This window comes from Chelonia mydas, chromosome 1 (genome assembly GCF_015237465.2).
Source record: "Chelonia mydas isolate rCheMyd1 chromosome 1, rCheMyd1.pri.v2, whole genome shotgun sequence".
Classification (NCBI taxonomy): domain Eukaryota; kingdom Metazoa; phylum Chordata; order Testudines; family Cheloniidae; genus Chelonia; species Chelonia mydas.
In genome coordinates, this window is record NC_057849.1 from 346,686,000 (window position 1) to 346,701,245 (window position 15,246).

Consider the following 15,246-nt stretch of genomic DNA (forward strand, 5'->3'; position numbering starts at 1 on the left):
TGCAGGGGTAGCTCTCTTCCTCTCTCACGTTGGCATCTGCCTCCTCCTGCAATATGGCCCCCTCCTGGGCCCGATCAGCCCTAGGGCCTTCCCCTTCTAGGGCCATCCAAGCCAAGTACAGGGGAATTAGCAAAACTCAGAGTCCATGGGAGTCCTGGGAGTCCGCTCCCAGGCTGTTTCTGTAATAGGTCCTCCCTTCCCTCAGTGAGGATATGGACAGTTGTCGTGGGGAGAGATTCTGCCTTTCCCTTAGCTCAGCTCCCCTCTGCTGGAGCTGCAGGTCACAGGTCTGCTCTCTTCCCTGGGCTACCCCAACTGAGCTGCTCCCCTTCCCTTTAACTCCTCCTCCAGTTGGAGCAATTCCTACAGGTGTGGTGGAGCCACAGTTCCCTAACCTCTGTTTGCCCACTGTGGGGTTGCACAGCACCCCAGGGTGATATCAGCCTTCTTCTCAACTGCATCACATTGTTGACTCATATTCAGTTTGTGACCCACTCGAACCTCGAGATCCTTTTCAGCAGTGCTACCCCCTAGCCAGTTAGTGAGTGCCATTCTGTACTTGTGCATTTGATTCTTCCTTCCTAAGTGAAGTACTTCGCACTTATCTTTATTGAATTTCATCTTGTTGATTTCAGACCAATTCTCCAACTTGTCAAGGTCATTTTTAATTCTAGTCCTGTCCTCTGAAGTGCTAGCAACCCCTCCCAGCTTGGAGTCATCCATTGTGAAGTCCATTGTGATTATTCTGCTGCTGTAATTTCTTCTCTTCCTTAGAATCATGAAATCTTTCATTTCATGGTCACTTTCACCCAATTATCTTCACTTCAGATTCTCAACCAGTTCCTCCCCGTTAGTCAGAATTAAGTCTAACATGGCTTTTCTTCTTTTTACTTTCTGCGCTTTGGGAAATAGATGTTATCTCCAATACATTCTAAGAATGTTTTTTAAAATTTTATGTTTTGCCATATTGCTTTTCCAACAGATATCTAGGAAGCTGAAGTCCCCCCATTAGTACCAGGGGTCTTGTCTTTTGGATATTTCTGTTATTTGTTCTAGAAATATCCCATCCACCTCCTTCTCCCCCTGATTTGGTGATCTAGAGTAGACCCCTACCATGACATCACCCCTCTTTTTTTCCCCTTTTATCTTTACCCAGAGACTTCCAGTTGGTCTGTCTCTCACCTTCTGGACCTCAGAACAGGTGTATATATTCTTGATGTCTAATACAAAATCTCCTCCCTTTTTTCTCTGACTGTCTTTCCTGAACAAGCCATACCTCTCTATGCCAATATTCCAGTCATGAGATCTATCCCACCAAGTCCCTGTGATGCCAACTAAGTCATAATTTAGCTTATATACTCATACTTCCTGTTCTTCTGTTTATTCCCCATACTCCTTGCATTTGTGTATAGACACCTGAGATGCAGAGCAGATTCCCACACTGTTATCCCTCTTGTTGCTCCTATGACCCCATTGTAATTTTCCATTTCCCCCTCCCCCAACATTTAATCTTCTGCTAAGGTCACCTGTGGGATTTTGTCACTGCCCCTTTTCAACCCAGTTTAAAGCCCTCCTCACTAGGTTGGCAAATGAGTGTGTGGTGTCCCTTCATCCTCTAATATACTACAATGCCCCCAACCTCCCCTCTGCTCCCAGTCCCACCAGTGTCCCCATAACACCCAGTGCTGCCCACCTCACCCCCTAATCCCCTGTATACTTTGACTCAACCCCCTTGCTACCCCGCCCCATCAGGTTCCCCAGTGCCCCTGCACAGAAGATAGGAGGCGACCATCTTCCTTGAGGGCAGCCCAGCTCCTGTCCCCTCGGGAAGGGAGACAGTGGTAATTTTCACTAGGACAGCCTCACTGCCACAGACAAAGGGGGCAAGGGAGGGGCAGCTGTTTTAACTGAGTGGCTTCAGCTCCATTGAAAGTAACAGGAGACAGTGGCCATTTTGAGAGAAGGCAAAAGTTCAGAGGATTTTTGAGATCTGCAGAAGCTGGAATGATGACAACTGACAGCTCTGATCCCATTCTCTTCTCCGAAACAGCCTCTCCCCGCCATTTCCTCTCTCCCCATCCCACCTCCTCTGTCGGATCAGAAGTAGAGGCCAGGTCCTGTCCCGGTGGCTGGCTGTACTACCATCACCACTGCTATGGGTTCTTCCCCGGAAAAATGACCTGGGCAGACGCTGAGGTACAAGGCTCCTCTCAGGGATCCCTGGTGAAGTGTGGGTTAGTTGGGAGGGGTGGGGGCTGAAGGGGTTTGGTGACATCACCGTTGGTCCCTGGGCATAGGTGCTGGAACTAGGGGTACTGGCCGTGCAGCCGCACCCCCGGCTTGAAGTGGTTTCCATTACATCCAGGGGTCACAGTTTGGTTCAATGGTTCTCAGCACCCCCACTATACAGCTGTTCCAGCTGTCCCTGTCCGTGGGTGTGTCTCTGCAGCGGTGGGATGGGGAGGCTGCAGAGGTGACATGGCTGGTGCCAGGCACCGGGGCTCGGGGAACAGGCACAGAGAGGGGGCTCTCTCCTCACAGCCGTCCCTGCTCCTGCTGCAGCCTGGTGGGGCAGGACCCCACACCAGTGCCAAACAGCGTCCCCCTGCATGGGGGTAACAGGCCTCACTGATGTTCCTGCCACAGGTGGAGTGTCAGCAGCAAGGCAAGGGGGCCCACCTCGCCTCCATTCTCAATGAGGCAGAAGGGAACGTGGTGGCCAGATACATCCAGACGTCAGGCTCCAGGGATTCTGTGTGGATCGGACTCCACAACCCCCAGCATGTGAGTGCCCACAGCCGGCTTTGGCCTCTGGCAGCTGCTTCTTCTATTGGAGGTTTCCCAGGCACTCTGCAGAGACCATGCTCCATGGACCCTTCATAGGAGCTGCCAGGATCTCCCTCCCCCATTCCTTCTCCCCTTCTCCCTGTCACGGGCACCAGCATCGCCCACTGCACTCCACCTTTAACCCCTGCCCTCCTGCACCCTTTCCATCTCCATCCTACGTTGAGGTCTAACTCCCCTTTGGCTTTTCCCTTCTAAATACAATCAGGCCCTGGTCTCCCTGGTCATCAAATGAACCTTTGACCTGAACCTGCCTCTCCAACTACTGCCTGATTTCCCTTCCCCTCTCCCACTTCATGCAATGTGCAGTGCCCTCCCCGCACATCCCATCTCCACTCCACCCTCACCAAGTTTTTTAGCGACTTTTTCCTGCCCAAAACTTGAGTCTCTGCTCCCCAGTGACCTCTGGATTGCCCCTGACACTGCTGGTTGCTCCCTCAGCTTGGGGATCATGTCATCACCTGCTTCTCCTTAGGAGAGCCCCCAGCTCCTTAGGGCAGGGAGATGAAGGGGGAGCAGTCACAGGCTGGGAAGGAGGCCCCAGATGGGGACGTAGCAGTTGCAAATGTAACGCTTCTGCCAGGTGGAGTTGACAGCAACCAGGCCTGGGTTCAATATGTAGGGGTTCCTCTTAACAATATAACACAGAACTGGCTCAAGCCCCCACCTGGTAACCTGGGACAATTACACACCACCCCTGGGCACCTCTAAGAGGCCATACTTAGAATCATAGAATCATAGAATATCAGGGTTGGAAGGGACCCCAGAAGGTCATCTAGTCCAACCCCCTGCTCAAAGCAGGACCAAGTCCCAGTTAAATCATCCCAGCCAGGGCTTTGTCAAGCCTGACCTTAAAAACCTGTAAGGAAGGAGATTCTACCACCTCCCTAGGTAACGCATTCCAGTGTTTCACCACCCTCTTAGTGAAAAAGTTTTTCCTAATATCCAATCTAAACCTCCCCCATTGCAACTTGAGACCATTACTCCTCGTTCTGTCATCTGCTACCATTGAGAACAGTCTAGAGCCATCCTCTTTGGAACCCCCTTTCAGGTAGTTGAAAGCAGCTATCAAATCTCCCCACATTCTTCTCTTCTGCAGACTAAACAATCCCAGCTCCCTCAGCCTCTCCTCATAAGTCATGTGCTCTAGACCCCTAATCATTTTTGTTGCCCTTCGCTGGACTCTTTCCAATTTATCCACATCCTTCTTGTAGTGTGGGGCCCAAAACTGGACACAGTACTCCAGATGAGGCCTCACCAGTGTCGAATAGAGGGGAACGATCACGTCCCTCGATCTGCTCGCTATGCCCCTACTTATACATCCCAAAATGCCATTGGCCTTCTTGGCAACAAGGGCACACTGCTGACTCATATCCAGCTTCTCGTCCACTGTCACCCCTAGGTCCTTTTCCGCAGAACTGCTGCCTAGCCATTCGGTCCCTAGTCTGTAGCGGTGCATTGGGTTCTTCCGTCCTAAGTGCAGGACCCTGCACTTATCCTTATTGAACCTCATCAGATTTCTTTTGGCCCAATCCTCCAATTTGTCTAGGTCCTTCTGTATCCTATCCCTCCCCTCCAGCGTATCTACCACTCCTCCCAGTTTAGTATCATCCGCAAATTTGCTGAGAGTGCAATCCACACCATCCTCCAGATCATTTATGAAGATATTGAACAAAACCGGCCCCAGGACCGACCCCTGGGGCACTCCACTTGACACCGGCTGCCAACTAGACATGGAGCCATTGATCACTACCCGTTGAGCCCGACAATCTAGCCAGCTTTCTACCCACCTTATAGTGCATTCATCCAGCCCATACTTCCTTAACTTGCTGACAAGAATGCTGTGGGAGACCGTGTCAAAAGCTTTGCTAAAGTCAAGAAACAATACATCCACTGCTTTCCCTTCATCCACAGAACCAGTAATCTCATCATAAAAGGCGATTAGATTAGTCAGGCATGACCTTCCCTTGGTGAATCCATGCTGACTGTTCCTGATCACTTTCCTCTCCTCTAAGTGCTTCAGGATTGATTCTTTGAGGACCTGCTCCATGATTTTTCCAGGGACTGAGGTGAGGCTGACTGGCCTGTAGTTCCCAGGATCCTCCTTCTTCCCTTTTTTAAAGATGGGCACTACATTAGCCTTTTTCCAGTCATCCGGGACTTCCCCCGTTCGCCACGAGTTTTCAAAGATAATGGCCAAGGGCTCTGCAATCACAGCCGCCAATTCCTTCAGCACTCTCGGATGCAATTCGTCCGGCCCCATGGACTTGTGCACGTCCAGCTTTTCTAAATAGTCCCTAACCACCTCTATCTCTACAGAGGGCTGGCCATCTCTTCCCCATTTTGTGATGCCCAGCGCAGCAGTCTGGGAGCTGACCTTGTTAGTGAAAACAGAGGCAAAAAAAGCATTGAGTACATTAGCTTTTTCCACATCCTCTGTCACTAGGTTGCCTCCCTCATTCAGTAAGGGGCCCACACTTTCCTTGGCTTTCTTCTTGTTGCCAACATACCTGAAGAAACCCTTCTTGTTACTCTTGACATCTCTTGCTAGCTGCAGCTCCAGGTGCGATTTGGCCCTCCTGATATCTTTCCTACATGCCCGAGCAATATTTTTATACTCTTCCCTGGTCATATGTCCAACCTTCCACTTCTTGTAAGCTTCTTTTTTATGTTTAAGATCCGCTAGGATTTCACCATTAAGCCAAGCTGGTCGCCTGCCATATTTACTATTCTTTCGACTCATCGGGATGGTTTGTCCCTGTAACCTCAACAGGGATTCCTTGAAATACAGCCAGCTCTCCTGGACTCCCTTCCCCTTCATGTTAGTCCCCCAGGGGATCCTGGCCATCTGTTCCCTGAGGGAGTCGAAGTCTGCTTTCCTGAAGTCCAGGGTCCGTATCCTGCTGCTTACCTTTCTTCCCTGCGTCAGGATCCTGAACTCAACCAACTCATGGTCACTGCCTCCCAGATTCCCATCCACTTTTGCTTCCCCCACTAATTCTACCTGGTTTGTGAGCAGCAGGTCAAGAAAAGCGCCCCCCCTAGTTGGCTCCCCTAGCACTTGCACCAGGAAATTGTCCCCTACGCTTTCCAAAAACTTCCTGGATTGTCTATGCACCGCTGTATTGCTCTCCCAGCAGATATCAGGAAAATTAAAGTCACCCATGAGAATCAGGGCATGCGATCTAGTAGCTTCCGTGAGTTGCCGGAAGAAAGCCTCATCCACCTGGTCCGGTGGTCTATAGCAGACTCCCACCACTACATCACTCTTGTTGCACACACTTCTAAACTTAATCCAGAGACACTCAGGTTTTTCCACAGTTTCGTACCGGAGCTCTGAGCAGTCATACTGCTCCCTTACATACAGTGCTACTCCCCCACCTTTTCTGCCCTTTTCTTCTCCTCTCATACCCACCAAGTGTGGGTGTAGAAAGTCATTTTTTAATAGAAGGAGGGAAGGAACCCAGCATTAATTTGGGAAAACACCACAAGCAGGATTCCCAAACATAAAACCATGAACAAACCCCCCACCCCATAGTGTGCTGGGTAGCGCCCTTCTGTTTCAGGGTTGAGTCCAAAACCCTTTCATTTACCTGTGATCGGTTCCCCTCTAGGATGCCACCTGGAATTGGGGTACCACTGAGCACCCTGACTCACTAGCCTGGGCTTCTTCTCACACTGTACTGCTGTGACAAGCTGCAAAGCCCTCCAGCCTGCACTTTCACCAGCATTCACACTGGTAGGGACACACCCTGCTGCAGTTACACACAGGCTCTCTGACAACCAGCTTCCCAGCCTAGGACCCCAGAGCAGCGCCGTCCTGCCCTGGTCAAATCTGGCCAGTGTAAAGGTTTATTACCCGGTCCGACGCTCCCTCAATGTGAAGAGAAAAAGGCACACTTGTGGTAACCAAGCAGAGGCTTCCCCCAAGCACTCCAGTCAAAGCTCACTGGTTTAGAGTGAAACAAAAACAAGTTTATTAACTACAAAAGATAGATTTTAAGTGATTATAAGTAATAGCAAACAGATCAAAGCAGATTACCTGGCAAATAAAGCAAACTAAGCTTAATATACTAAATAGATTGGGTATGAATTAGCAGATTCTCACCCTTACTCATGGCACAGGCAGACTTTAGAGTCTCAAGGCACAAACTATGCTTGCTTTACAGCTTGGAATTCCTAGGTGTTTCATACAGAGGCTAGAAATCCCGTTAGCCTGGGTCCAGCACTTCCCCCAGTTCAGTCTTTGTTCCTCAGGTGTTTCCAGGAGTCTCCTTGTGTGGGGAGTGAAGAACTACAGATGATGTCACTCTCTGCCTTTAGCATAGGGTGGGAACCCTTTGTTTCAAAGCTTGGTTCCCAGAGCGGTTTGTGGAAAAATACTGACATCCCAAGATGGAGTCCAGCATCATGTGGCCTGGTCACATGTCCTTGTAGAGTCATAGCAGCCATCACTCACAGGCTGTCTCTAGCATTCTCAGGAAGGCTCACTAGGTGGGGGATAAGCTTCTCTTAAGGCCTATTGTTCTTTCTAATGGCCCATAACCCTGAATAAGCCCTTTACAACCAGCTATTTAGACTGAAAGCATGCTGCCTAGTGGATGATACCCAGGTGTAACTACATTTGAAGTACAGATACATAGTTAGTATTTATAACTTCAGATAGAAAAACTATATATGTATACAAAGAGGATAATCATATTCAGCAAATCATAACTTTTCCAGTCACACCTCACATGACTTATCTTGCATAAAATCCATCATAATTATGCTATAATCCTATCACTATGAAGAATATGGGGTGCAGTGTCACAGTACCCCTCCCTTCTCTGTCTACCGCACCCCACTCACATTTGTTGTCCTTAGTCAGTGAACACCCCGAGTTCAGAGGTGCATCTGCGTGTTCACCTCACAGCCTCGTGGGATAGGGAGGAGAACGCATCTTGTTCACTCCACCATCCGGGCCCTTGCTCTGGCATCATCTGCCCTGCCCGGCGGCCACCTCTCTGCTCCGCTGTTTGCTGAGGCCCACCCGCTGTTTCCTGTGCCGCTTGTCACCGACGCACACCGCCACTTTCTCTTGCCACCTGCCTCTCTTCTGTGATCTCTGCAGCTTGGTCTGCTGAGGTTCCACCTGGCTGTCAGTGACTTTCGGCTCTCCATGGAGAACCTCATTGCTGAAGCAGGCTTGGCAGAAACGCTGTCCCACAGCAGACGTTTTCAGCTGTAGTGATCACTTAACAAAAAAAAAGACCCCTAATGGAGCCTTAATTAGCTCTGTCTTTGAACAGTAGGAGGGGCATTTTAAACCATGCCTAAGACTCTTAGGCAGAGCCCATACCTCCAGGGAAGACACCTATCCCCACCCCCTCTCACCCTTCACAGGGTCTGGCATCTGAGCCGCCTGGTTAGCGAGTTCAGTTCAGTTGAGGGTGACCTCCTCAGTCAGGGCAGGCTAAGCACCGTTCTGCTGCCCTTTACTGATACAGTAAGGATAACAACATTTCATTAGCCTACGTTCAGTACTAAAGCGATTTGTAACCCAACACCAGCCAGAGTTGATCACTTTGCCAACCCAGCTCTGTCTGCTCATACCTAGCCAGACTGGGTTTGTTCATTTAAATACGGTCCGGTCCTGAAGCCCAGCTCATCACTAGCTGTCAGGGCAGAGCTCTTTCAAGCCTTGCTTATGTGAATGTAGGACTGAAAAGAACCTGCAGGCTCACCGAGTCCAGCCCCCGCTATGGCAGGCAACCCTGTTATATCATCCCCTTTGTAAACTTGTCAAGCTCCATCTGAAGCTTTGTCTCCATCAGTTTCCTTTCCAGCCAAACTTTTCATGGGGGCGCTGGGGTCAGGAGGCTCCCTGAACAGCACACACAGACACAGGCTATGGATCCCATTAAGAAAGACCATACAGTGTGTCAAGGTTCCTTCCCCACTCTGAACTCTAGGGTACAGATGTGGGGACCTGCATGAAAGACCCCCTAAGCTTATTCTTACCAGCTTAGGTTAAAAACTTCCCCAAGGTACAAACTTTGCCTTGTCCTTGAACCCTATGCTGCCACCACCAAGCGTTTTAAACAAAGAACAGGGAAAGAGCCCACGTCTTCCCCCAAAATATCCCCCCAAGCCCTATGCCTCCTCTCCGGGGGAAGGCTTGATAATAATCCTCACCAACTAGTACAGGTGAACACAGACCCAAACCCTTGGACCTTAAGAACAATGAAAAATCAATCAGGTTCTTGAAAGAAGAATTTTAATTAAAGAAAAGGTAAAAGAATCACCTCTGTAAAATCAGGATGGGAAATACCTTACAGGGTAATCAGATTCCAAACATAGAGAATCCCTCTAGGCAAAACCTTAAGTTACAAAAAGACACAAAAAACAGGAATATACATTCCATTCACCACAGCTTATTTTACCAGCCATTAAGCAAAAGGAAATCTAATGCATGTTCCAGCTAGATTACTTACTAACTTAACAAGAGTTGTAAGGCTGCATTCCTGATCTGTTCCCAGCAAAAGCATCACACAGGCAGACAAACCCTTTGTCCCCCCCTCCTCCAGATTTAAAAGTATCTTGTCCCCTCATTGGCCATTTTGGGTCAGGTGCCAGCGAGGTTCTCTTAGCTTCTTAACCCTTTACAGGTGAAAGGGTTTTGCCTCTGGCCAGGAGGGATTTTATTGCACTGTATACAGAAAGGTGGTTACCCTTCCCTTTATATTTATGACACAGGGTCAGACCAAAGGTCCATCCAGCCCAGTATCCTGTCTACCGACAGTGGCCAATGCCAGGTGCCCCAGAGGGAGTGAACCTAATAGGTGATGATCAAGTGATCTCTCTCCTGCCATCCATCTCCACCCTCTGACAAACAGAGGCTAGGGACACCCATTCCTTACCCATCCTGGCTAATAGCCATTAATGGACTTAACCTCCATGAATTTATCCATGATCAAACAGGTAATGATTCCTCAGACCTGAGGCTGGATTGAACCCGGAGCCGGAAAAGTGTGAGGCTCTGTATCCCATTTTCTAGTCTCCTCAGCCATCTAGCTCCCCCTGGCCTGGAAAGAGATTGGATCTAGTACTCTGACTCCCAAAGCCAGAGCCAGCACCCCTAGAGGTGAAAGGCCCCATGTCCCCTTCTCTGATTCTACTGAGCTAGCCAGTCCTGCTAACTTGGGGCCAGACTGGTGCTCAGCCCACTACAGGAGAAAAGGCCCTGTATCCCATTCCCTGACCCAACCAGCATCTCCATCACAGACGCACTTTTCTTTTGCTTAAACAAGATGAGATCACCCACCTTAAAACCACCAGTGCCCCATGGCGGGCTGTGCCCATGGGGTTTAGGGACTAGAACATACTCTAGAGCGACTCTGTTCCATTACGAGGAGTTTCGTTAATTCAGGCAAAGAGCTTGGAAGGCAGAAGGTAACGTTGATGTGCTAAGTGTTACTATTGGATCAGGGTCTCCAGGGCCTGTTCCCCTGAGCTGGCCTCTCCCCACCTACTGCCCTACAGACCTTCCCCGACTCCCTCCCACTGCCTGAGTAGGGCACATCTTTGTTGGGTTCAGGTGTTTCTATGGTGCCTTATCACCAAGGTCTCTTCTCCCCGGGACCCCACAACCTTTCTTCCCTGTCTCTGCAGAACAATTGCTGGAAGTGGACAGATGGGTCGCTGTATCACTACAGTGCTTGGAACCCTGGGGAACCAAACAACGTGGGTAACGTTGAGTACTGTATCGAGCTGCTAAACTACAGGGGTAAGCAGACGGCTCAAACACACATTCACCCACAAAGGAGCCAAGACAGGACCCTGGCAGAGATGGCCTCCTGTCCAGGCACCCTGCCTCGCTCTCTCAGCTCACACTGCTGGGCTCCAGAGATAATCCCCTTATCTCACCTGGGAACTCCTCCCGCACGCGTCCCAGGTTGAGGCTCGGCTCAGCTCCAGTCCGAGGCAGGGCCATGCAGTACATTTGGCCCCAGATGCTCAGTTAAAGGGAAAGACCAGAGCAGAGCTATTGCCCACTAGGGGCCACAGAGGTGGGGTATGGGTTCTTCAGTTGGTGCCCTGGTGGCTTTTGCCACCCTGATTCCGGAGGCAACCAGGGGGCTCTTTGGGCCCCAGGGCAATTTAGAGCAACCTCAGGGCTGCTCTGACAGCGGCAGTCACAACCTGGATGGCCAGAGCTCAGTGGCTTCCGCCACACCCTGCCTGTCCCTTATGCTGCGGGGGCCAGGACTGGGCAGGGCAGCTGTCTCTGCTGGGTTTCCCTACGCACAAGGAATCCCCAGCTGGCGTTTAAGCCAGCTTCCAGCTATCCGTGTTGCTGGAGTGGCCTGGTGGGCGGAGAGGGGCTGAAGGTCTCATCCCATTCGCTGGCAATAGGACAGAGAGCTGGGTGAACAGGGAAAGCTCACTCGCTAATTCATGAGTGACTCATTGTTCATGAAAACAACCGGGAGTCCGGTGGCACCTTAAAGACGAACAGATTTATTTGAGCAGAAGCTTTCGTGGGTAAAACCCCACTTCTTCAGATGCATGGAGTGAAAATTACAGATGCAGACATAAATATACTGGCACATGAAGAGAAGGGAGTTACCTCATAAGTGGAGAACCAGTGTTGACAGGGCCAGTTCGATCAGGGTGGATGTAGTCCACTCCCAACAATAGATGAGGAGGTGTCAATTCCAGGAGAGGCAAAGCTGCTTTTGTAATGAGCCAGCCACTCCCAGGCCCTATTCAAGCCCAAATTAATGGTGTTAAATTTGCAAATGAATTTTAGTTCTGCTGTTTCTCTTTGAAGTCTGTTTCTGAAGTTTTTTTGTTCAAGTACAGCTACCTTTAAATCTGTTACTGAGTGTCCAGGGAGATTGAAGTGTTCTCCCACTGGCTTTTGTATGTTACCATTCCTGATGTCCAATTTGTGTCCATTTATTCTTTATGTAGGGACTGTCCGGTTTGGCCAATGTACATGGCAGAGGGACATTGCTGGCACAGGATGGCATATATCACATTAGTAGACATGCAGGTGAATGAGCCCTTGATGCTGTGGCTGATGTGGTTGGGTCCTCTGATGGTGTCACATGAGGAGATATGGGGACAGAGTAGGCAATGAGGTTTGCTACAGGGATTGGTTCCTGGGTTAGTGTTTCTGTGGTGTGGTGTGTAGTTGCCGGTGAGTATTTGCTTCAGGTTCGGGGGCTGTCTGTAAGCGAGGACCCAGAAATCACCTACTACAGGACAGGCCCCACAAGGAAAATAACAGAACGCCACTGGCCATCACCTTCAGCCCCCAACTAAAACCTCTCCAGCGCATCATCAACGATCTACAACCTATCCTGGAAAACGATCCCTCACTCTCACAGACCTTGGGAGACAGGCCAGTCCTCTCTTACAGACAGCCCCCCAACCTGACGCAAATACTCACCAGCAACCACACACCACACAACAGAACCACTAACCCAGGAACCTATCCTTGCAACAAAGCCCGTTGCCAACTGTGTCCACATATCTATTCAGGGGACCCCATCATAGGGCCTAATCACATCAGCCACACCATCAGAGGCTCATTCATCTGCACATCTACCAATGTGATATATGCCATCATGTGCCAGCAATGCCCCCCTGCCATGTACATTGGCCAGACCGGACAGTCCCTACGTAAAAGAATAAATGGACACAAATCAGACGTCAAGAATTATAACATTCAAAAACCAGTGGGAGAACACTTCAATCTTCCTGGACACTCAGTAACAGATCTGAAAGTAGCTGTACTTGAACAAAAAAACTTCAGAAACAGATTTCAAAGAGAAACAGCAGAACTAAAATTCATTTGCAAATTTAACACCATTAATTTGGGCTTGAAGAGGGACTGGGAGTGGCTGGCTCATTTCAAAAGCAGCTTTGCCTCTCCTGGAATTGACACCTCCTCATCTATTGTTGGGAGTGGACTACATCCACCCTGACCGAATTGGCCCTGTCAGCACTGGTTCTCCGCATGTGAGGTAACTCCCTTCTCTTCATGTGCCAGTATATTTATGTCTGCATCTGTAACTTTCACTCCATGCATCTGAAGAAGTGGGGTTTTACCCACGAAAGCTTCTGCCCAAATAAATCTGTTCGTCTTTAAGGTGCCCCCGGACTCCTGGTTGTTTTTGTGGATACAGACGGATGCGGCTCTCCCCTGATCGTTGCTCATGGGCCATGCTAGTCACGTGACTCGCCCAGCCTCAGACGCTTCTGAGTCTGAGGGCTCAGGAGCGTTGGCACGAATGCTCCTTCCCCCAACCGCACACTGGGCAGGATTTGCTTTTCCATTATCTCCCACTGAAAAAGAGTCATTCATCCAATCATGGAGCGGGAGCAATGCCATGTGACCTGCATGACCAATCACCCACTCAGCAAATCGTTAAAGTGAAAAATGTGCAAAGCCAGTGTGGGTACCATTTCTGAATAACGCTCCCAGGGCTCTGTGGCACTGCAAAGGGGAGAAAGGGTGAAGTTCACAGCAATTCATAGATTCAGAGATACTAAGGTCAGAGGGACCATTATGATCATCTAGTCCGACCTCCTGCACAACGCAGGCCACAGAATCTCACCCACCACTCCTGCAAAAAACTTCACCTATGTCTGAGCTATTGAAGTCCTCAAATCGTGCTTTAAAGACTTCAAGGAGCAGAGAATCCTCCAGCAAGTGGCCTGTGCCCCATGCTACAGAGGAAGGCGAAAAACCTCCAGGGCCTCTTCCAATCTGCCCTGGAGGAAAATTCCTTCCCGACCCCAAATATGGCGATCAGCTAAACCCTGAGCATGTGGGCAAGATTCACCAGCCAGAATCCTTTGTGCTGTCCCTTGGGGAGAGACGCTGGCCCTGGGCCACACACAAACCCAGATGTGCGGGAGATGGAGGTAGGGCCGGCTCATTCAGCACAGAGCGAGCTGGTGTCACACTTCCTGAGCTTGTCTCCCTGCTGGCACCTAGCCAGGGCGCTCACGCTCTCCTTTCTGGCCTTTTGAGGGGTGTTGGGGGGGATGGGTGGTAACAGCAGTCGCAGATCGAGAGGCAGCACGGTCTAGTGGACAGGAACGGGACTCTGACTCCAGAGACCTGGCTTCTATTCCCAGCCCTCCCACTGAGCTGCTGGGTGACCTCGGGCAAGTCACTTCTCCACTCTGGGCCTCAGTTTCCCTTCCCACCTCTTGTCTATTTAGACTGTGCGCTCTCTGGGCAGGGATTGTCTGTCAGCGTGTGTATGGACACAGCACCTAGCACCAAGAGGCCCCGTTGTGCTCTCATCAGACACATTCCAACACAACAGAAGAGGGTCTTCCACTGTCACGCTGACTCAGCGTCCCTCAGGGAGCGATGGAACCTGTCCCTGTCTGAGGCACATGGGCCTTCACCTTCAGCCTCCTCATCCTCACAGCCTCCTGCACAGGAGCTGGGAGGGGTCTTCTCTCAGCAGGGTGCAATGAGGGGGGGGTCACTGTAAGGGCAGGAATGGCCCCACTTGCCCTTCCCCTGCCCCAGTGATTTCTGTTTGCCTTCTAGGTTTTAAGAAATGGAATGATATTACCTGTAACAACCACAACACCTACATTTGCAAGTATGAACTCTAGCGAGGGGAGTCGCTCGCCTGCGCCTGAAGGGGGAGCTCAGCACCTGGGATGCAAAAGACCTGGGCTCCTTGGGTATGATCAGGCAACGTCCCAGACATTCGGACGCTTTTGCTACTTCAAGGACCAGTCCCCTCCCTCCCTGAGAGACCAGATCTCACTTCCCCAGCTGCAAACTCTCTTCCCCCAAGTGTCTCTGTTCGAGTTACATTCCTGCCCCTTCCCTCCCTTGCCCTCAATGTCTGCATCCCACTACAATAATAAACTCTCCTGAGCATGCAGTTCTGTGTCTCTCCTCTGTCCCATTCCTGGCCCCCATGTAGATGAGTCCATCCTGCCCCCTCTGACTGTGTCCTGAACCACCCAGATCCCACTGGAGGAGAGGAAGGGAACCCCCAGAGGGAGGCAGGATGGGCCTGGCCTTTTGGATAAAGGACAGGACTTGGTCTCCCTCCAGAGATCTGCAATAAGCAGAGTTTCCTCTTTTCTGGCCCACCCTCCCTGTGTCATCTCCTCCTGGTCTCATCTCCACTCAGGCACTAAGTGCCGCAAAGCAGGGACGTGTCTGTAAACATCAGAGCCCCGCAGAGCTGGAATCGTGACTCAGGCTGCGAGTTTGTGACGGAGGTCATGGATTCTGTGACTTTCCGGGACCTCCAGGACTTTTGCAGCAGCCGGTGAGCCTGGCTTGGGGGCAGCTCAGGCAGCCCCTGCACCAGGAGCACCAGCCACTGCTGGGGCAGTCCCAGGCCACCATGCCCACCCCCCGACCAG

The 15,246-nt window shown here is 50.6% G+C and overlaps 1 protein-coding gene across 1 annotated transcript; it reads left to right on the forward strand.

The window, feature by feature from the left end:
• The first annotated feature begins 1,992 nt into the window (after nt 1-1,992).
• On the forward strand, nt 1,993-14,766 carry LOC114021053 (regenerating islet-derived protein 4-like). The gene is made up of 4 exons (XM_037903344.2): nt 1,993-2,196; nt 2,647-2,784; nt 10,498-10,612; nt 14,408-14,766. The coding sequence occupies exons 1-4, from the start codon at nt 2,005-2,007 to the stop codon at nt 14,473-14,475; spliced, it is 513 nt and encodes a 170-aa protein (XP_037759272.2). The 5' UTR covers nt 1,993-2,004; the 3' UTR covers nt 14,476-14,766.
• Nucleotides 14,767-15,246: the final 480 nt, after the last annotated feature.